The 22,603-nt window shown below is 45.4% G+C and overlaps 1 protein-coding gene across 2 annotated transcripts; it reads left to right on the forward strand.

Moving 5' to 3' along the window:
- Positions 1–971: 971 nt before the first annotated feature.
- On the forward strand, positions 972–22,210 carry LOC115045488 (collagen alpha-6(VI) chain-like). 2 transcript variants are annotated; one of them, XM_029505210.1, is made up of 41 exons: positions 972–1,211; positions 1,699–1,747; positions 2,651–2,736; positions 3,130–3,705; positions 4,082–4,639; positions 5,281–5,886; positions 6,175–6,735; positions 7,407–7,958; positions 8,269–8,847; positions 9,153–9,701; positions 9,788–10,170; positions 10,263–10,341; positions 12,031–12,176; positions 12,298–12,390; positions 12,558–12,611; positions 12,792–12,863; positions 12,955–12,981; positions 13,073–13,117; positions 13,565–13,618; positions 13,710–13,772; positions 14,314–14,379; positions 14,764–14,817; positions 15,671–15,706; positions 15,782–15,844; positions 16,869–16,931; positions 17,817–17,879; positions 18,029–18,091; positions 18,172–18,222; positions 18,353–18,388; positions 18,490–18,552; positions 18,630–18,692; positions 18,778–18,813; positions 18,896–18,932; positions 19,067–19,078; positions 19,315–19,808; positions 20,252–20,342; positions 20,435–21,088; positions 21,173–21,260; positions 21,436–21,584; positions 21,663–21,710; positions 21,989–22,210. In XM_029505210.1, exons 3-41 carry the CDS (start codon positions 2,661–2,663, stop codon positions 22,207–22,209), a joined length of 7,524 nt encoding a protein of 2,507 aa, XP_029361070.1. In that variant the 5' UTR covers positions 972–1,211; positions 1,699–1,747; positions 2,651–2,660; the 3' UTR covers position 22,210. The 2 variants fall into 2 exon arrangements, with proteins under 2 accessions (XP_029361070.1, XP_029361069.1); XM_029505209.1 differs by having other exon boundaries at positions 975–1,211; positions 9,153–9,722; positions 9,815–10,170; positions 21,663–21,722.
- The last annotated feature ends 393 nt before the right edge of the window (positions 22,211–22,603 follow it).

Here is a 22,603-nt window from a genome sequence, read left to right on the forward strand (position 1 = left end):
AAAGACCGCTGCCGGTCGGATTGGCCCGTAGACTGCAGTAATTCATTGCACTCAAGATGATGGCCGACTAATTCAGCAACAAACACTTTCATTTCATTTTAAGTGTGGGTTTGAACATGTACAAAAGTAGTTGTGTTGGAGAAAGATCTAACAAAGCGATCACAGTTTCGGGCTCCACTGACAAAAACTCCAAACCTGAAGATAAGATAATCCTTTATTAGCTCCTCGGCGGAATAATAAAGTATCTGATTCTGACAGTTGAATTTTCCTTCGTCTTTGTGTTCGTTGGAAAGAGCTGAATGTGTGTTTTGAGTTTTTCAGTCCGTCCGTTTGGAGAACTGGATCCACAGCTCACTACAGACAGGCTTCCTCAGAATTAGGCTGCAGGTGCAACAGGCTTTGTCTAAGTATCAACATGAGATGAAAGTCATGTGAGTTTTTATTGAGGAAACAAAACCACCAAAGTTAAAATGTCCTACGGGACAACAAACACAACTTTCACACAAAATTCTCAATCTGACAAATTTGGCTCTTTCAGAAGTGAATTATTCTTCTCAGTGGAACTACAGTGGCCGTCTCACAGCAGAATGATATTGACCTTTGAACTTCAGTTTCTTCAGCTGACACTGCTGACGATCCTAAACTTTCATTATATCTGCCGACCATCAGGGGGCGACTCCACTGGCTGTCATAGAAGTCAGACTGTGTTGAAGTCTATGGGAAAATGTCCCTCCTCCTCCCTGATGAGTTCATGGTCTCAGTCTCTAGTTTAGTCTTCAACACAACATGATGTTCATTTTTTTAATGATGCTCCATTTAGAGGGAAACAGACCAGGAAGGAGGGGAGGGGTTAAGGGGCGGGGCTACCCAATCAGGACAGATCCTCCTTCTGCTCTGAATCTGGTTTCCTCTGGTTCTGGTTTAATCAATAAACTGTGTGTTGTCTGTTGAGGACAGGGGACTGAAACTGAACTAGAAAATTGCTGGTTTATTAAAAACCTTTTAAGGACTTTACTCACAAATCTGTACTGATTCATGTGCACTAAGAACTGACATGGATCGGATTCCCCTACAGAATGTGGTGGGAGGTGGGAGAAAGGGGGGTCTTTAACTGGGTCTCATTCCTCCTCCTCCTTCTCCTCCTCCTGGTCTTTATCATCCAGCCGTCCTGACGGACAGTGAGACTCAGTGTTTGGATGCAGCAGCAGCAGGTCAGTTTGTGACTTTAAGTTTCTCTTTCCTTACAGAAGATTTGCAGATTTCAGTTTTGTTTTATTACCAAATGTTTTTATCTGAAGGTTATTTGTTTTCCTTGCTTCTTGTATGTAAATGAGAAGCCTGGTGATTTTCTCCAGCTCTGTTCCCGAAGCAGAGCAGATTTAAATTATTCCCACTGCTACATGATTTGATTGAGTTTGATTCGAACGCCTCAGTTGGATATGGAGGCTGAAGTGATGTGGCAGCAAAACAGCAGAAGTTCATCTGTTTCACATTGAAACGTGTACTCTGTAATCTCCAAAAAGACCCTGAGCTCCAGTTCTTTTCACTCCGGTTGATCAACTGATCAACTGATTCGATCTAATGACCATGGCAAAAATGAACTAAAGGCATTTGAAGATTTACATGTTCATCTGTGGACATAAAGACGACCAACAAGGTGCTGACCTTATTTTCTTAGTCTTATTTTCTCTTTTTAAGTCTTTCTGTCAGGTCTGGACGTCCCGTCTTCCTTCTGTCTCTGATCCAGGTAACGTTCATGCATTTCATTCATCACGTGCTGTTCAGTAACTCTTCATCACCAACCAGCAGCCAACAGACTTCACACTGAAGAGGGACCATCAGTGTATGGAAGTCTATGGGAAAATGTCCCTGATGAGTTTATGGTCTCAGTCTCTAGTTTACAGTCTTCAACACAACATTATGTCAGTTTTTTACATGGATCTCCATTTAGAGGGAAACAGACCAGGAAGGAGGGGCGGGGCTAGGGGGCGGGGCTACGATGTGACTGACAGACTGACTGCAGCATCTACACACATATACACATCTGGCGCAGGCCATTAAGTAAAGTTTTGTTGTGTTTGAAGGATGGCCAGATTCTTTGTTTCACAATGAATTGCCTTCACTGGGAAAAGTCTTTTTGGAGAGTGTTCCCTTTTATTTAGTCTGGTAAAAAGAGCAAAAAGAAATGTTATATTTAGGTTCATGCCAACTTTTGAGAAAACTGATGTCCAGTTGGAAAGGACTCGCTGAGCGCCAAAAGGTGTTGATTTAGACAATTATCGTAAGGCAGACCTGATCTTTTATTTTGAAAGCACCATAGATACCTGCTTTATTTATTGCAGATATCCAGTAATACATGATACCTATTTAAGTTTTCTCCACTTTAATAATTTAGATTAATGAAATTATGAAATTGATTGTTTTTGGTTTATTTTATTTTATATTTATGAAATAATTGTACGAATTGTGACACATTTTTTTCTTGATTTGTTGCAGTTTTAAATCTGATGGGGAAACAAGAAAATGCATTGTAGAATATCAAGTGAATTTTACTGTCAGACTTCAGTGTTCTGTTGTTAATTTCATCAGATATTGAAGCTGAAGACGTTTTACCTCGGTGTGGAAAACTACTGTTTTATATGTTTCACAGGAAACAGGAGATGGAGGGAAGTGCAGGTTTTCTCTACTGCCTCATCATAGCAGCCTGTTTCTCTGGCATCAGTGCTCAGTTCAAAGGTCAGCAAGTACACAAAGTATATCTCACTTTTTTTTTATAAACTTCAGCTGATATTTAAAGGTTGATAATGGTTAATAATTAATAAAGTGGCTTCATGTGTTAACGTTCACACACCCAAACTTTGTCCATGTGTCAGTGAATGCACCACAAGTCTCAGTCATGGGCATGGCAACATAGTAAAACTGATCACTTCCTGTTCTGCTGGAGATTTTAGTTGATCCTGTTGAACTAACATGATCTTCAGCCTGACGTCAGTCAACATTAAACAGGAGATTTTAGCCACTTTAATGCACTTTAAGATTTATCACAGATTTATCTGTAATGTTGTCACATTTTTCTCAGAGTAGTTCATTTGATACATCGGTCACTGACTTTATTCCTCCTTCATCCAGAATGTGAAAATGCCACTGTGGCCGACATCGTCTTCATCATTGATGGCTCTGACAGCATCAAAAGTCAGAACTTTCAGGAAGTCAGAAATTTTCTGCGGAATGTCATCAAATCTTTAGACATTGGCCCCAAAAAAGTTCAGATAGGCGTGGCACAGTACAGTAATGATCCTCACCAAGAGTTCCTGCTGAAGGATCATGTGGACAAGAAGTCACTGCTGGCTGCTGTGGACAAAATCCCCTACCGAGGAGGGGGAACAGAGACAGGCAAGGCCCTCAGCTTCGCCATGAATCAGTATTTTGCCCCAGCGGCGGGGAGCCGAGCCAGCCAACAGGTGCCACAGATTGCTGTGGTCGTGACTGATGGGGCATCAGCAGATGACGTGAGTGGACCCGCTGAGAGTCTGAGGGCTCAAGGAGTCTATGTATATGCCATCGGGGTCGGAGCGGCAAACAAAAGGGAGCTCGAAACCATCGCCAACGTTCCCCCTGAGCACTTTCTGTTCACCATTGACAACTACCCGGCTCTGGACCAGATCAGGACACGGCTGCTGACAACCGTCTGCAGCTCTGTGGAGGGTGAGGATTCATTGATCAATTTTGCCCCAAAATGCAAGAAAGCCAATAGAAGTCTGCCTTTTGAAACCCAAAACAGAGAAAATATAGATGGTTGCTATGTGGTTTTTGAATCTTAAGCTATCCTTATAACCCAACGACTAAACTTCACAATTCCTTCACATACTGCCCACTCATAGGTCAAACTAAAAGCCAGCTATTGTAACGGGGGGAAGAATTGATGTGGGTAAAGATGTACACACCTTAAATGTATTTATGGCCCTATGAGTTGAATTCTTCACCCTGAACCAGAACCCTCTTTTTATTAGCAGACATCTGATAATGTGGAGGAACTGCACTGTAATAATACAAATAATCATTTTGTTTTGTTGTCTTTCAGCTTTGGAAAAGAAGTATGCAGATGTTTTCTTCTTGGTGGACAGTAAAATCCCCCACGGACCTATAGCCAAGTTTAAAGACGAGCTCACAAAACTAATTAAGGAGATTAATGTTGGAATATCCACCCACCGCTTTGGTTTGGCTCAGTATGCTGAAGATGTCCAGGTTCACTTCAAACTCAACACTCATAAAACCAAGCAGGAGACTCTAAAAGGAGTGCAAGCTTTCCGCTCATATATGAAACCCAACCAGCCACATAACTTGGGCCATGCCATGAACTACACCAAGGTTAATTTATTAACCCATGAGGCGGGAGGTCGTGCTCACCTGGGCTACAAACAGTACCTGATAGCAGTGTCTGGAAATGAGTCCGATGACCCTGTGGGCATGGTTGCTAAGTTACTTATGGCAGATGGGGTAGATGTTGGGTCACTTTCTTTTGGAAATGTACTCATTAATCTACAAGACACACTTCCCACTAAGTTAGTGTTTGAGTTCCCCAAACTGGGACCTCTGAAAAACCTCCTCTTGGCGGGAGAAAGGGAGGGAATTGCTGAAGGTGAGACTTTTTACCAATACCATCATCATTACCTTATTTTCTGCATCAGTAACTGCAAAGTCAATTGTGTTTTCATTCTTTGGGTTGTGGACTGTTTGTAGCTGTGATGTCAACAGCAAACTGCTCAGTTCCAGCTCTGTCCGGTAATCTAGAGACAGCTTGATCAATGTTTGAACCGAATCTCTAAACCCCACCCACCCCAATGGTGTTTGTGTACACCAAACCCGGAGTGTTAAAACACAGCAGCATCTTACCTTACACACTTGTCCAAAGAACCCACATCAGAGAGGGAAAAAGGGGCGTGATTGGCCAATGTGGATTAGCTCTTTTCCTGTGGTGCACCAAAATTCTTTTAGTGGCTGTCAACTAAATATATTTACATGTTACCTTTAAAGGTGCTGGGCCATGTATTTAGGACTCTGTTACGACTGAGTTCGGATACAGTTGGGCTAATCACGTTGTGTGCTCTTAAACATATATACATATAAACATATATATAAACATAAGCTCTATGTTGGTTTTCATAACAACAAACAGTTTGCATTTGAGATCATTTGAGAGGTTGTGTTGCTGATCCTTTTAATTTGTCATTGGGTATAAGTGGCTCATAGCTCAGCTATCTGACAACACTCTTTTTACAGATTGCAAAGGAGCCAATGTGGCAGACGTTGTGTTCATTGTGGATGAGTCTGGAAGTATTGAAAAGACAAACTTCCAGCTAGTCCGGGATTTCCTGCACTCGATGGTTGGCAGCCTAGATGTTGGTTTGAACAGAGTCCGAGTTGGCCTTGTTACATATCAAGATTCTACTACAGCCCACATCTACCTCGACACACCCAGAGGCAAAGCTGAAATCCTGCAGTACATCAGCATCCTGCCTTACAGTGGTGGCGGGACACAAACTGGAGCCGCCCTAAACTTCACACGGGAACAAATCTTTATTGAAACGAGGGGGAAAAGGAAAGGCGTCCAGCAGGTGGCAGTGGTGATCACAGACGGTGAATCTCAGGATCGTGTGAGCGAAGCGGCGCTTAATCTTCGACGGGATGGTGTCACCATTTACTGCATAGGAATCAGAGGGGCCAAAATATCTGAACTGGAGGAGATGGCCTCCCACCCCTCCCATGGTCATATTTTTAACGTGGAGAGTTTCACCAAGCTGATGCCTCTGAAGCGTGAGCTGCAGAAGATTCTCTGCACGAACATCATTCATGAAGTGGTCAAAGAGGAGACCGTCATCAAAAAAGGTTTGAACAATTTGATTTTTTTATAGTTGTTTGGTTACACAAGTTCAAATTTAAAGCTTTTATATGTATTTAGCAAATGAATAATGAAAGTCAGAAGTCCCTGTCAGTATCCAAGTGATAGTCACTTCTTGGCGGCCTGTCCGTCCTTCCTATCATTTGCTTGTTTTTGTCTTTGAGATGTAACATTGTACTTCCTGCCTCTATTTCAAAGTGTCTGTTCATTTCTTACCTTCCCCGTCTCTGAGTTCATGGAAATAACTAACCTCTGTGGCTGCCATTCTTCTCCAGCATGTGGACAAAAGGATGACGCAGACATCTTCTTTCTGATGGACGATTCGGGAAGTATTGGACATGAAGACTTCAATGACATGAAAAAGTTCATCATTCAGCTTCTGAAAACCTTCCGTATTGGGAAAAATCATGTCCGCATTGGGCTTGTGAAATACTCCGATTCTCCAACTCTGGAATTTGAGCCGACAACATATTCGGACGTAAGGGCCCTGGAGAAAGCTGTGAATGGTATTAGTCATAAGGGAGGTGGAACAAAGACGGGAGGTGCACTGAATGACATGATTGGTCACTTTGATAAAGCCGAGGCCTCTCGTGGGTACAAAGTCCCAAAATACCTGATCGTCATCACAGATGGAAAATCTCAGGATGAAGTCAAAGATCCTGCAGACAAAATAAGGGCTAAAGATGTCATCATCCATGCCATCGGAGTGAAAGATTCAAACAAGAAGGAGCTGGAGGAAATCGCTGGTGACCCTAGCAGGTCTCACTTTGTCCACAATTTTGATGCCCTGCCTTCCCTCAGTATTGACATCACCAGTGACATCTGCTCTTCTGACGGTAAGGAAAACTGGACTACCTCGACTTTGAAATATACATCTATCTTCTGTGGAGTTCAGTTTAAAGCAGCATTGGTAAAATGTAGGCATGAAACACCATCTGCCATGAGCCCCAAACACCAGAGAAGGACCAATCAAGTGGCTTAAACAGCAGAGATCACAGCTAGAGAGTTCGAAAAATGATGTTTTCCGTGGACATTGGTGAACATCATGGATCTGGAAGAAGACACCAGACTGGTTAGTTGGTACCAGTAACCAGTAACACAAATGGGGTGAAACTGGTGATGAATGAACTGAATTGATGAATTACTGAGCAGGGTCATATTTTTAGTCACAGACATTTTGAATGCTTGATCACTTTTGAAACAGCAGCTGGAAGTTCCAGTTCCACATATTCTCTGCTGCCTGAGGTGAAGGTAACGTAGCCAGCTTAGCCGAGGTGAGCTAGACCATTCAGTTATTCGTGGATTCTGCCCTTCAATGTGCAAACAGATTCACATGGCTCTTTTGGAAAGATGATGATCTTACTTTCATTTTTTAAACAAGTAAAAAGACACACCCTGAGTTGATTTTTCTGTTGCCTTAATCCTTTGACACACAAACTACCGGGCCATGAGCTAAAAAAGGGGAAAGTGAGCATCACACTAACATTTCTGTGTTCTGTGTCCACAGCTTGCAAATACGTGCCACTCGACATCATTTTCTTAGTTGACAGCTCTGGGAGCATCTCTAAGAAAAGCTACAAGACAATGAAAGATTTCATAAAATCTCTTGTCAGTAAGTCTGCCATTGGGAAGAACGATATGCACATCGCTGTCATGCAGTTCAGCTCTGAACCAAAAATGGAGTTTTCCCTTGACACCTACTACAGCCAAGATGAAATTTTGAAGGCCATCGATGCAATGCAGCAAATGGACCAAAACACTTACACAGGAAAAGCCATCAAAGAGGTGTCACAGTATTTTTCTCAATCCCGAGGAGGACGCCCTGGCATAGGGCAGAGGCTGCTAATTATAACGGACGGAAAAGCCCAAGATGACGTCAAAGTGCCTGCTGCAGAGCTTAGAGCAAAGAATGTGGTGATATATGCCATTGGAGTGGACAGGGCTGAGACCAGCCAACTGAAGGACCTCAGCGGTTCACAGGAAAGGGTCTTTTATGAGAAGGACTTTGATGAACTGAAGCAACTGGAGAACCAGTTGGTCGTAAAGCTCTGTGAACAAGGTAAGAGCTTGACAAGGCTATTCTGGAAAGTAATTTAGAGAAGGTCACAGTTCATAGTGTCAATATCATATACATATTGAAAGACAAGACTCCAGATTCTGATTATGCAGCTACTAAGTACTGACTTAGGAAGGCGCCAGACATCATGTGTTTTTTTCTCTAACTATGTTCATGAAATCCAAAAACTTAATACAGATTTTTACTGTTTATTATCTTGTGTTTTAACATTTATGAACAAATTATGTCCTAAAATATTTTATCTTGCTTTTTGAGTTCCATTGTAACGGCTGTCCTTTTCTTCTTCTAATAGATTGCAAGAAGACAGAAAGAGCTGACATTATTTTCCTTGTGGATGGCTCCACGAGCATAAGTCAGACAGACTTTGGCAGCATGCAGATTTTTATGAAGTCATTTGTAGAAAAAGCCACAGTTGGAAAGGACCAGACCCGTTTTGGAGTCATTCTTTATGCAACGACACCAGCGTCTTATTTTGTTTTAAAAGATTTTGAGTCCAAACGCGATGTTCTTACAGCAATTTCAAATATAACTGCACCAGCAGGAGATACTTATACAAGCGCAGCCTTGAAATTCTCATCACAGTACTTTGGGGCTGTACATGGTGGCCGAAAAGCTCTCAAGGTGCCACAGATCCTCATGGTGATCACAGACGGGGAAGCCACCGACCCTCATGATCTGAAGCCAGCATCTGACAAGCTGAGAGAAGACGGGGTTACTGTCTTCAGTATTGGAGTGAAAGGGGCAAAAATGGAAGAGCTGAAAACCATGGCTGGTGGCGACACATCCAAAGTCTTCTATGTAGATGATTTTGTGGCCCTAGAAACCCTACACAAGAATATTTCTTCTGTTCTCTGCAATTCTACTAAACCAGGTAAGATGTGTACTAAACCAGGAAGGACACTTGTAGTTCAGCCACTTTCAGTAGCGTAGTGGCGGGACAAAATACAAACATTACATTTGTCAGCATGTTCGGATGCAGCTAAAATGTAGTAGTTTATTGATTGCAAAGTGCTACATAGAACTTGAGTCCTATCTTTTTATTTGGGGAATGTTAATTAACTCTGCTGAAAATTTTGCCCCCATCAATCTTCATCGACAGTGCAAGTACCCTGACCTACAGCAAAGTTGTTTGTTGTCAGTGTGGACTTATACCTGTCTTTTGTTTTTCTTTGGCAGCTTGTGAGAAAGAGAAGGCCGACGTTATCTTTCTACTTGATCAATCAGGTAGCATCAGCGTAGAAAGCTACACCTTGATGATAAACTTCACAGCACAACTCGTGAAGAGCCTTGACGTCAGGGAATACTCTATACGTGTTGGAGTGGCTCAGTTCAGTGATGACCCTAAGCACGAGTTTTATCTTGACAAGTACTCCAGTAAGGAGGATGTGATTAGACACCTTCAGAGCATCAAACAAACTGGTGGAAACACCTACATTGGAAAGGCCTTGGGTTACATCAAGAAGTACTTTGAGGTGTCACATGGCAGCCGCAGAAATGACTGGGTCCCCCAGAATCTGGTCTTGATCACAGATGGTGATTCTCATGATGATGTGGAGGATGCAGCCGTTGAACTCAGGTCTCTGGGGATTGTGGTGTTTGCCATTGGTGTGGGAGACGTCCACATGCTGGAGCTCCTGCAGATCACAGGCACCCCAGAGAAGCTTTTCACTACGCGTAACTTCGAGGGCTTGGAAACTATCAAAGAGAAGGTGGTTGATGCCATATGCCAGTCAACTGACTCCTCTGGTGAGTTGAATAGTGTGACTGTCTGTCTTTCCCACCATGTTTTTCGGTGTCTCAAACCGTCACAGGTAAAACCATGTTTCCATTTGCTGCAGGCTGCACTATTGATGTCGCCATGGGATTTGATATTTCTCGGAGGCCCAGGGCTCCTGGTGAGATGCCGATCAGCGGCCACACCAAGCTACAGACCTTCCTGCCAGAGATCGCCCGTTACCTTTCCTCAGTACAAGGCCTGTGCTGCGTTCACCCCAAAGATGTGGAAACCAGAATGTCCTACCATGTGTTCAATCGCAACGGACAGTCTCTGTATGACACAAACTTTGAAGACTACAGTGAAGATGCAGTGAAGAAAGTCATGACCCATCTGTTGTCAGAACCGACCTACTTCAACACCGCTCTGCTGAATGCCTTCAAGGAGATGTTCCTAACCAAGTCAGGTGCTAATGTGAAGGTAGGATTGATAATCCAGTCCATTTGCACTTTGAAATACATCCAGTAGAATTCATTGACAACAGTATAACTAGAAATTAATTTACCATTTAGGTGCTGGTGATCTTCTCAGATGGACTCGATGAAGATGTGATGAAACTGGAGCAAGAATCCGAGCTGCTGAGACAGTCTGGTAAAAAGTGGCACGCTGAGTTGTTTCAAAAGTAGAACTGTGGATCACTGAATTCCTCTCCTCAGTGATTTCTTTATTATTAACTATTCATTCCACAATTCTACGTTTAGATTCTGTCTTCTCCTTCACCTTCACTTACTGCTCATTGCTAAATGTTTGACGTCATCCCTCCCGAGTGGGTTGGTGTGATATGTTAAGCAGCAGAACTCAGGAAAATGGTCAGGGACCCACGGAAGAAGGTGGTCTGATCTGATGGAGCAGATTTTTTTTCCCGTCATGTGGCTGGTCGGGTCTGAGTGTCTGCAGTGCCTCTTATCTGGAGAAGACGGACACCAGACCAGCTGGTGAAGAATTTCCTGCTGGGACTTCCTGCAGGTCCTCATGGAAACAGCGGCGTCTTTCAGCAGGATAACGCTCCCTGCCTCAGTGAAACTCCGGTTCAGGAATGATGTTGGGAACTTGGCTGCATATTCTCCAGCTCTCAATCCAGCCCAGCATCTGTGCGATGAGCAACAAATCCAGATCCATGCAGGCTCAACCTCAAACTTCCAGGAGGATCTGATGCTGAAGTCGTGGTCCAGATCCCACAGCTCAGCTCCAAAGGTCTAAAGGAGTCTCAGAGTCTCTGTCCTAACATCACATTCTTCTAATGCACGAGCATCGCCCCCATCAGAGGTTGTTCTTGTGGACTGACTTTTCTCCCGTAGATCTAAATGCAGATGTCCCTTTAGTCAGTGTTCCTGTGGCCACACCAACCGATTCGTTTATGTTTCTTCATTCATTCATTTATTTGGGTTTTCCTTTAGTTTGTCTGCCTCTGTACCTCCCACGTTTGGACCAGTAACTCTAATCTCTTGGTAGAGTACCAGTCAAAGGTTCGGACTCTCTTTGCCATGTTGTTGGTTGGATAGACTGTATGTGCAGAAACTGTGATGTTGTTGGTATTTTGTTATACTCGTACATCATCCATCCTCATGAACACATCACACTCACTAACGCATAGAGTATGCGTTATCAACATGTGACACACACACACACACACACACACACACACACACAGTATCTCCCTCCCTCTTCCATTGATCTCACTAACGTTGGTCCGGTTAGCTGGTTCTAACCAACCACCTGCTACAGCTAACCATGCTAACTTCACTCACCGGCTAACTTAGCGGCAGCGCCGGGCTCGTTCTCGGTCACCTTCTTCCGGTCAGCCGCCTCACCTGGCTGTTCTCGGTCACCTTCTTCCGGTCAGCCGCCTCACCTGGCTGTTCTCGGTCACCTTCTTCCGGTCAGCCGCCTCACCTGGCTGTTCTCGGTCACCTTCTTCCGGTCAGCCGCCTCACCTGGCTGTTCTCGGTCACCTGGCTGTTCTCGGTCACCTTCTTCCGGTCAGCCGCCTCACCTGGCTGTTCTCGGCCACCTTCTTCCGGTCAGCCGCCTCACCTGGCTCGGCAGACTGATCGAACTGACAGAGAGAATAATTTCGCGGCTTTCGGCTTTGAGCCGAACAGGTGTGTTGCCGTTGCTTAGCAACAGGTCACAGGCCACAGGCGACGGAAGCCCCAGAGGGCCAAAAGGGAATAACACAGAAAGAGTCAGTCACAAAATGATTTTTAAGAAGGTATACAGCGTATGCCAGCGTATCACGTAGACATTTATTTATTCCAATCTGTGTGTTCCCGCCTGCAGGGGTCAGCGCTCTGCTCACTGTAGCCCTGGAGAAAGCCCGTGACCCCGCCCAGCTGCAGATGGTGGAGTTTGGCCGCGGGTTCAACTACCATCTTCCTCTGAGCATCGGCATGCCAAATGTGGCCAGCACCATCTTCAAACAGATTGTAAGTCTGGTTGGAGTCTGTTAAGACCTCTGTGGAAGCTGAATGACGCTGATGGATTTACAGACTGTCAGCGTCCACCCAGGAGATGTAGGCGGTTATCATTTCCTCTGTCTGTCTGCAGAATTCAGTGTCAGACAGGGAGTGCTGCGGCATCACGTGCAAATGTTCCGGACATGAAGGCGTCCGCGGTTCACCAGGAACTCCGGGGTCAAAGGTGACTGAAATACAAACATCTATACACTTTGTACATGACGTTCTCTCTGTGTCCACACTCACATGGGGGATAAGTTTTACTCCCCCCACTTATCTGTCGACCTCATCAGATTCAGAAACATTGGCCGTCCAGGCCCAGTCGTCTGACTTGGTGTGTTTTATATACAGGGCTCACGTGGACAGAAGGGTCAGTCAGGCTTCCCAGGAGAGGAGGGAGTCAGTGTAAGTCAATCCACACATCTAAGATCACAACGGGGTGAAACTGGGAGGAGGGGCTTGTTCTGATAATGATGATGGATGCTTGCTGGCCTGCTGCTGAAATCAGTGTGACACAGAGAAGAACACAGTCTTCAGACTTGTGTTGTCTGTTGTGTCACCGTTGGTTAAGCTGGGTTTCTGCAGGGCGAGCGAGGACCTCCAGGACAGAGTGGATCTCCGGGCCCTCAGGGCTGTCCTGGAGTCGGTGGACTGAAGGTACAGTACGACTCAGACATAGTGAAGAAAACTTGGAATGATTTGCCCGTTCGATATTGTTCATGTGTTAAAATTGTGCTTGTGTCTGCAGGGCTACCGAGGAATCTCAGGCAACAGGGTGAGTGACTCAGGCCCGTTTCCATGTAAAGTCAAAGTGCATCATTTAGTTTGGACTTTCACTAAAAGAGGACTGTCCTCCAACGCTGCAGGGAGAGAGCGGAGAGAACGGACTGGACGGAATCAACGGAGAGCAGGTACGAAAACCTGCAAATGTTAACAGTCCATCTGGTCTACAGGTAGACCTCCATGTGGGCTCTGATTCTAAATCAGGTAGTTGGTGGTGGGTAGTAGGTGGGTTAATGTAGAACCTGGGTTCTACATTAACCCAGTGAAAGGGTCAAAGGTCTCCATCACACATTAAAAGCAGCAGTCTAAACTGCCCTTCCTGATTGGCTGACTGACCTGCTGGTCCGAGAGCTCCAAAGAGAAGAATGAGAGAAGAGATGTACAACTACACAGAGATGGTTTTTGGTTGTTAAAACCACAAAGAAATCCTCTTCAGATTAACAAATCAGAAGTTTTAGATTTAGATCATTAAAATAAATTATGGAACTTTAATTCAAAACATGGACTTTTAAATGACTTGTGGGAACGAGCATCAATGTGTTTCAGGCTCTGAGCTTTGTCTGCTGTGTTTGCAGGGAGAGACGGGACCAGGCGGAGGGAGAGGAGAGAGAGGACACCCAGGAAACCCTGTAAAAACACTTTATGTTGATTTTCATTTTGCTGCATAGTTAAGTGTCTGTTTACTTTAAGCTCTTCACACTGTCATGATGTCCTCCTCAGGGTATCCCAGGTATCAGAGGGGGAGCCGGGCTGAAAGGACAGCGAGGACTGAGAGGAGATCCGGTGAGTACCAGATAAACACACCGAGCGCAGACACACCCAGTGGGGCAACTTCAGCAGCCACAACATGATTTGATGATGATTGTTGCACAAACACACTTCAGTCCTGAATATCAGACAGAAAGAGGTAAAGTGGAAACCAGATGTTCTTGTGCTTGGCAGAGTCAGTCATGCACAGACATACTTAAACCTCAGTTCACTTCATTTCTGCTGTCTTTGTTGTGCCAAAACACTGCACTGCCTTCTGATCGATTGATTGATTGTCTTGTCTGTTTTTTTTTTTTTACTTAACTCAGATTGAATCAGTCACTCGTGGTTTCTACAAGTAGACAATACATTGAGTCGTTGCCTAAAATGTTAAATTCCCACCAAAGGAAATTGTGAGGTCGGTCTGTTTTCTTGTAGAGAGCAGTTAATAACTGATGGGGACGTTTTTAATAAACCACAGCACAAAGAGGTTAGACTGAGAACAGACCCAAATATAAATATTAATGTATGAATAAACTCTTATTTTTGAACTGAAATCTCTGTGTCTGTGTGATAGGGAGAATCAGGTATTGACAACAACATCCCAGGAGCCAAAGGAGACCCAGGGAACCCAGGTTTACCGGTAAGAGACATCACACAATCCAGTAAAGGATTATAAAGTATACAAAGTTTTCACACAGCCAGGGAAATGTGCCATTTCTCTGTTCTATGAAAAAATGCTAAAAGAACAAATAGTGAGTGTAAAGCAGTTTTAGGCCAAAAGCCAAACCACCAGAATTTGAACCTCTCACTTAAAAACCACTTGTTTTGAAAAGGTTGCTTCATATTCCGTCTCATGCTCCTCTGGAATTTAACTCGTTGCATTGGAAATGAAATGAGTTTCAGTTCTTTTTGACAGCGTTCACATCCACAGTTTTAGTGAAAGGACACAAATCACTGTGAGATAACGGACTCTTTATTCATCATGAATTCTGTGTTTTCACATACAACGTATTTAAACCCACAGGGTTCACCTGGACCCGATGGACAGCCCGGAGAGGCGGGAGTCATTGGAAACCCGGTAGGATTTCAAATTTCCATTGTGTCTTATTACATGAACATGTTCTGCATTTGTCTGCAGACATCACCATTATGTCTCTTCATTATCCTCACTCTGTTTGTTTCTTCATGTCTACGTTTCAGGAGATCTGATGTTGATGATACCTCCGTACTTTATTGGAGTTTATTGTTCAAGTAAAGGATGTTGAATATTAATCATATTTGGCTTTGACAGTTTCTGGCTTTTATTGGAGAAAACATGTTCCTAAGATGATAAATTTAAATATCTGAGGTTTACATAAAGTATTTTTTTGTTATTCTTGTCTGATAGCGAAGTGACTCAAAAACATCAAGAGGCCTCTAGCAGCCTTTAGTTTGACACACGCAGATGTTAGTGCTAAAAGTTGAGTCAATAATATTCAGAATCAGGTCGCAGGCTGTCTTTAGCCCTTCGTAAGGCACCGCTGCTCACCTTGGATCATAATTCATGCATTTAAAGATGCCATTTGCAAGTTTTGAAAATGCTACATACCCTGTATTTGCATATACAGCTGCTCTTTACCAGATTAGAAGAAATGTTGTGTGTTCAGCATCAAACTTCAGTGTTGGGGGGCAATTCTTGTCTCCGTCTCGTCTCAACCACTGAACCACTGTTCTGCCACCTCCTTAAACTCGGGGTGACAGAGACTCCAAAGGTGGTATGCTAATCAGCTAGGCTAACCCTAACCCTCACCCTTGCACGTCTTAGGATGTGTTATAACATGGTGTGTTACGAGGAATGGCTGAAAATAAGAAACCAAGTTCAGCTGCTGAGAAATCTCCTAAATATCAAATGTGTGTAATCCTTCAGACTTTGTGTTTTTGGTTCTGCTCAGGGACAAGATGGAAGACGAGGCCCTCTTGGAGTTAAGGTAGGAATAACTTGATTCTGCTGGGCAAAGTTTATTACCCTGAGACACCTTTCAACTCTTCATCTCGTTTTTCAGGGATCGCCAGGTGAGCCAGGAGCTCCAGGACCCAAGGGCAGTGCCGGTGCTGCTGGTCCTCAGGTGAGCAATCAAACTGATGTTCTCCTCTCCAGCTCTCAGTACAACCAATCAATCAAACATAAAACCAAAATTTGTTGCATGTTGTCCTCGATCGTCACTCTTCAACTTAAGAAAAGAAAAGACTGCACAGCCGGTCTACTCTGCATGAACAATGATATGTGAGGTTTGGTGAAATAATGTAATACTGTTCACTGATGACAAACAGATGCTGAGCACAACACCTTTAAAGTCTTTGTTTTATTTAATGGCACAGCAAAAATAATGTACATTTCCAAATATAGACTGAACAGTTCTCAAGTTCCCAGCTGCAAACATTTGCCTCTGACTCAGTCCTACAGCTGTTTCAATTAGACTCACAAAACAATACTCACTAACCAGAGTTCAGTCCAGGTCACCTCTCATGAGCCTCTGCTTCATAAAGCGTTGGCGGGTTTTTTTTTTGTGGCGACTGGTTTGGCAAATGGATAGACTTCCATTGAAATCCAGCAAAGCATTCTTTTGAAAAGGGAAACCATGTGTCCATGAAGGTTTGGGACAAGAGTGCCAACGAAAATCATCATCAGATTTTTTTATTTTTTTTCTATTCAGTTCTCCTGCTGTTATATTGCTGTTGTGTTTAACACATTTTACCGGGCTAACCAGATGTCCCTCTGAACCTGAACCTGAACTTGATTTCGGGACCATGTGTAGCTCGATAATATTGTAATGATGATGCAGTGGAGAAAGCGTGGCTGGATGTCATCTGGATTGTGTCCCCTGGCTGCTGTGCACATTTGTAAACACAGAATACCAGAACAACTGATACCACAGGCCAGCAGGTCGATTTGAAGTTTGACCTGGTCCATAAAGGAGGAGGAGGAAATCTGATGCATTGATCCTCTCTGGACTCATCTGGTCACTATTATGAACGTTGACATCTTTAAATATAGTGAGACGGGATGCTGACTGATGGACTGATGGACTCTGATGCAGATGTTGTTTCATTGCTGTGTGTGTCCTAAACCAGTCCATGTTGTCTCTGCAGGGACGCAGAGGAGCCAACGGTCAACCAGGGCCAAAAGGAATCTCTGGCTTTCCTGGACCTCAGGTCAGTGCATCAAAAGACTCATGTTGTGTCCAGCTGAACATTCCACTATTCACTGAATTGTCACGGTTGATTTCAGACAAGTCACATCACAAAAGATCTGAATACCAAACTTCTGGAAACGTGCACAGCTCTCTGTAATAACAGAGCCGTGTCGATAATGAATACCTTTCTTCAAAGTACCAATGCAGTAAATACATCCGACAAACAGGTGCCATGGCTGTCCTCACACAACCTTTGGCTACTTCCTCTGCACCAGAGCTTCACTCAGATCCACTCAGCTCCACTTTCCTCCAGAACTGATGTAACTCTGTCGCTTTATTTTCTCCAGTGAGCCTCAAACGCTCGGGAGCTCAGATGAGCTCACAGGTCAGGCGACATGAGATATGTCCGGGCTTTTTGTCAAGTATGTATTGAGTAAGGACAGATGGAGAACCAGACTGTCCATAAACATGGACTAAAGTAAAGCCAGAAACAATCAGGTTATGTTGAAGTCTATGGGAAAATGTCCCTCCTCCTCCTGAGTCCTCCTGATAAGTTTTCCATGAACTGTAACTAAAAAAAGTCTTAATCTTTGTTTTTGTTTAAAAACTTGATTGTATTTGTATCACAGCATTAATGTTGAATGGCAGCTGTGTGGTCCTGTGCTGTCTTACCGCACAGTCAGCAGTGTCATGCTACATGACCTCTAGGCGTCAAAGTCCTAGAGTCCCATAAAAGGTTTGAAGGGGACCAGAGACACTGCAGAATATGGACAGGAACACTAAGAAGCCGGTTTAAAGGTTCAGGTTCTGAATCCAGACTGAGAGGATTTCTCTGACAGGGAAGATGATGTTCAGGTTCTGAATGGTTGACTCTCACTGATTTTTAGTTATTTTTTCCCTGCAGGGTAAACACGGAGACAGCGGAGACCCGGGAACAGTTGGACGCCGTGGCCCTCATGGACAGAAGGTGTCTGGCATCATTTCTGTCAGGTTTATACAAGATGACTTTAGATTCAACTGGCTGTGAGGTTTTGCAGATGGATATTTTTCTCCTCTAGATGCTAATTTCTTTATTTCATCGCAGTTAGTGGCAGTGCTAACATTTGTTGTTTTAAGGGTCAACCAGGAGACCCGGGTATAAAAGGCTCTCCAGGATCACCAGGTCCCAGAGGAGCACCGGTAGGAAACAGAAATTGTGTAAATGTTGTCATATAAATTTTATATTCATCCTCAGACTGACTCACTGCCGTCTGTTTCAGGGTCAGGATGGTAGTGATGGTCCTGGAGGTGAAGGGCCCAAAGGCACTAAGGTAGACCCAACATGAAGGACCTAAAATATCTCAGAATTTATTCCCAGCATCCTCACAGACTGGTGAAAACAATGCAGTCAGAAAAACCTTTAACCCAGAGACATTATAAACTCTGGCCTTTTCTGAACAGGGGGATCCTGGTTTTCCTGGATACCCTGGAGTACCGGTGAGTCTGTGAAATCTAAATAATCCTTAACCCTGAAAACAAGGCCCAGACTTTTCAGGTGTGAGCGACCACTTCCTGTTGCTGTGTTTCCTGGTTCTCAGGGTGAAGCTGGTCTGAAGGGAGCCAAAGGATATCCAGGACGCAGAGGGAACCGCGGTCGAGGGGTGAGTGACAGCAGATCTGTTTTTCTACTGCCTGAGCTTTTACATCACGTCTTCTGTTTCTGCTCTGACCGACCCAGGGGAACTCCGGCAGGCCGGGAGAGTCAGGCGTGCCCGGAGAGCCGGGTTATTCGGGACACAGGGTAAGAGTCGGACCTCGCCGCCGTCTGAATATCCGGTTGGTGATATGATGTCAGCACGCGTCTGAACTGTTTTTCCTCCATCCAGGGCTCCAGAGGGCCCCCAGGAGACAGCAGCCATCTCGTAAGTCCACCTTAAATTCTCTTCACCTGCCAACACTGAGAGCTAAGAAACTGTTGACCAAACATCTCTGGTGTCGTCTCAGGGCTGTGAGCTGACCAGCTTCATCAAAGACAACTGTGGTAAGTCCTGACAACGCACAAGATACAGCCACTTCAGCCCAGGAGACGTTTGTTTTAAGTGTCTTGACTAAAAACCTGAAATTTATCAGCACAATGTCCTAAAAGTCTAAAGATGATTTCCCTCCTCCACACAGCTTGTTCCTCTGGTACGTATGTCTCCACTCTGTGATGGTGGTGAGTAAAGCAGAGTTTTAAATATGATTTCTGTTCTGTTGACCTCAAGTGACAGTCATCGGGCCGGCCTCGTGGTCCAAACTTCACCCTTAGACAGCAGGAATATAAAATTCTACTTCGACGTCGCAGAAAGCCAGACTCCGCCCAGACGTGGAAGCATGCGGACCAGAAATTTCCTTTTGTGCTGTAGTTTTACTTTCTTCTCCAGGACGGTCAGAGTGCCCGGCCTTCCCCACCGAGCTGGTGTTCGGTCTGGACATGTCCAAGGACGTGACCCCAGCCATCTTCCAGAGACAGCGGGACGCTCTCCTGTCCCTGCTGGAGGACGTCACCGTCAGTGAGAGCAACTGTCCGACAGGCGCCCGGGTGGCTGTGGTGGGATACAGCTCCCACAGCAGGCACCTGATCCGCTTCCACGACTATCACAGCAAGAAGCAACTGACGGAGGCTGTGAAGAACATCGCCCTGGAGCGCTCGGACAACCTGCGCTATCTTGGGGCCGCCATGCACTTTGTGGCTCATAGCACGTTTAAACGTGTCAGAGGAGGACTGACCACAAGGAAGGTGGCGGTGTTTTTCTCCGGCGGTCAGTCCCAGGATGTGGATGACGTGGTTCCCGTCATGATGGGGTACCGGGCTTTTAAGATATTCCCAGTGGTCCTCTCTCTGAGAAACGCTCCAGCCATCAGTCGAGCGATGGAGGTAGGTTTGTTTCAGCAGTCTGTCCTGTCTGACCTCATCTGTATTAATGCGGCAGCTAAACCGGTACAGGCCTTCTTTGGCCATTGCCAGATAACCATCCCAGGATGCACTGAGCACAGCCAGTCTGAAGATCCCTTCAGAGTTCACTTCACCGGCCTGAAAACACCAAGTCAACATTTTCGGACAGCAGGCAGCCCCTACAGTTCGCTGTTTGAACATCGCAGACGATCTTCCAGCAAATCCTGGAAGATAACAGCCAGAGTAGGACCAGATGTGGAAGCATGTAGAGCAGAGTAGGGCCAAGAAGCCAGATGTGGAAGTATCTGGGCCAGTTTTCAGCACAGGATGGATCTCAGTTTATCATTGTGGTCTATCTGAAGTGACTACAGTGGGCTGAAGGCATTATTCACATCAACACTGTGTTGTTGTTGTTTTCGTTTCAGGTTGATGACTCTGGAAACTACGTCTTCACGGTGCTGGGGAAGGACGTGGCTGCTGACCTGAGGAAGGTCAAGAACTGCGCCATCTGTTACGGTGAGCAGATTCAGTTCACCTCAAGCAGGTTCCTTCAGATATATTAATATTTTATACTGATGGTGTTTCTGGATGATGGCTGCTGTTTTCAGACCCCTGCAAGCGTTCAGAGGAGTGCGCCTTCATCCAGGAGCAGCTGCAGCCCCAGGAGGTCGACGTGGACCTGGTCATGGTGGTGGACAGCTCCAGGGAGATGCAGGCCGACGAGTACGCTGGTGCCCAGCAGCTGCTGAGCTCTGTGGTGGAGCAGCTGGCCGTGACCTCGCAGCCCCGCCGAGGCAGCAACCGGGCCCGGGTGGCCGTAGTCCAGCAGAGCGGCACCGGGACCCCCAAGGTGGAGTTTTCCCTGCAGACCTACCAGGACCAAGACAGGATGAGGGAACACCTGATCCAGACCATGCAGCAACAGGGCGGCTCCTCCGCACTGGGACAGACGCTGGAGTTCACCCTGAGGGAGGTGCTCCTGAAGGCCACCCAGCCCCGCAGGAAGAAGGCCCTCCTGGTCCTGGTGGGCACAGAGACGGCTTACTCAGACCGGACCAAGCTGCAGTACATCTCCCAGAAGGCCAAGTGCGAGGGGGTGGCGCTCTTTGTGGTGACGGTCGGTGACCGCTACAGCCGGGCTCAGGTGGAGGAGCTGGCCAGTCTGCCAGTACAGCAGCACCTGATCCACGTGGACCGACTGAAGGCCGATGAGCAGGGCTTCACCCAGCGCTTCTTCAGAGTCTTCCTCTCTGCCCTCAGCAGTAAGACACCAGTCCACATTTAGTTAGTGCCATGTCGCCTTCAGATAGCAGCCAGTTCACTTTCACTTCCTGTGGTCGTTTCAGAGGGAGTCAACACGTATCCTCCGCCTTCGTTAAAACAGACCTGCAGCCGACTGATTGGCCAACAGGACACACTGCTTTACATCAATGGGTAACTTTTTTCTCCTCAGTTTAGGACGGAAACATTCAACATAATGATGTTTGGGTTGTTTTACCTTAAATCCAGTGTTCTGAATTCAAGGCCAAGAAAGCTGACAAAAAAATAACAGCCAAGGAGACTAGGATGATACTATTCATTTTCCCATCGACTTCAATGCTGTGTCCAGTCAGGGGTCAGTGGAGCCAGACTATTTCTCGGCAGATGATCCAGATCAGAGGATTCAGGCAGAGGAGGGAGGGCGGAGTCAGACCAGACTCATCGACGGTCTGACCACAAGTTTCAGCCCAAGTTCATTCGTAGGAGCAGAATTCAACGGTAACACACTTCAGTCTACACAATGTGTACACACACACAGACTTAGTTCAGAGTTTGAACCTGACACTGTTCTCTCAGGTACGAACATCCTGGTGAAGACCCAGCTGACCAGCTCAGTCACCAAAAGTAAAGGAAAAGGTAAAGAGGGAAACACACACACAGCAGATTCCTTTAAATGATTCCTCGTCAGGATGGAAAGAAAACCCTTTTATCCGTTATCATTATCAATCAGTAGGTATAGTTGGTTTATTCGCCCTGTGACTAAAGTGAGGCCGAGCACCTTCTACTGTCCACATCCATAAGAACGTGGAGGTGATGTGAAGCAGGCCGGTCCTGAAACTGTCAGAACCGGAGCGATGAGCAGCGTCCTGAATGAATCTTCTGTCTCTCCTGCCTTCACCCAGAGTCCTGCTCCCTCAGGCAGGAACCGGGCCGCTGCAGGAACTTCGCCCTGAGGTGGTTCTTCGACAGCGGCCGGGGCAGATGTTCTCCCTTCTGGTACAGCGGCTGTGGTGGCAACGACAACCGCTTCATGACTCAGAGGGAGTGTGAGAGCTTCTGTGGGACGAAGAGGCTTGAAGGAAGACCAAGAGCTGTCGTCAGACGTCAGAACAAGACAGGCTGAAGGAAATCGGAAAAAAAAGACTTTTTTTAGGGCTCTTTTTTATTCATCAGATATTATTTTTTTTACCAACTTTGGACGCCTGTTAATAAGTAACATTTCTAAGGCAGCATCAGGTATTTTGTACAAGAGTCTTATTAAAGTTACTGGAATTGTTCTAAAACTCAGCAGCCTCTGTCCGTCTGTCCTCCTTTTTCAGGTTGTTAAGTCATCTATAATCTGAAAGATTTAACACCTCAAAGAGGAATCCAGAGTCCACACTTCATCATCCTCTGCTCTCCCCGCTCATCTCCATCACCTGCTGGTCACTGTCAGTAGAAATACATTTACGGTGCTGTTCATCCTGGATTAAGATGGTGTTGAACTGGGGGAAACCTGCAGTTTGTCCTGTCTCCTC

The sequence above is a fragment of the Echeneis naucrates genome, chromosome 6 (genome assembly GCF_900963305.1).
Source record: "Echeneis naucrates chromosome 6, fEcheNa1.1, whole genome shotgun sequence".
In the NCBI taxonomy this organism is placed as follows: Eukaryota; Metazoa; Chordata; class Actinopteri; order Carangiformes; family Echeneidae; genus Echeneis; species Echeneis naucrates.

Excerpts from the sequence above, each read along its gene's own strand:
- LOC115045488 (XM_029505209.1), top strand. The coding sequence starts at position 2,661 with ATGGAGGGAAGTGCAGGTTTTCTCTACTGCCTCATCATAGCAGCCTGT. Across the intron at positions 14,380-14,763 it reads CAGGGAACCCAGGTTTACCG|GGTTCACCTGGACCCGATGG; the intron begins GTAAGAGACATC and ends TTAAACCCACAG. Across the intron at positions 16,932-17,816 it reads CTGGCTTTCCTGGACCTCAG|GGTAAACACGGAGACAGCGG; the intron begins GTCAGTGCATCA and ends TTTTCCCTGCAG.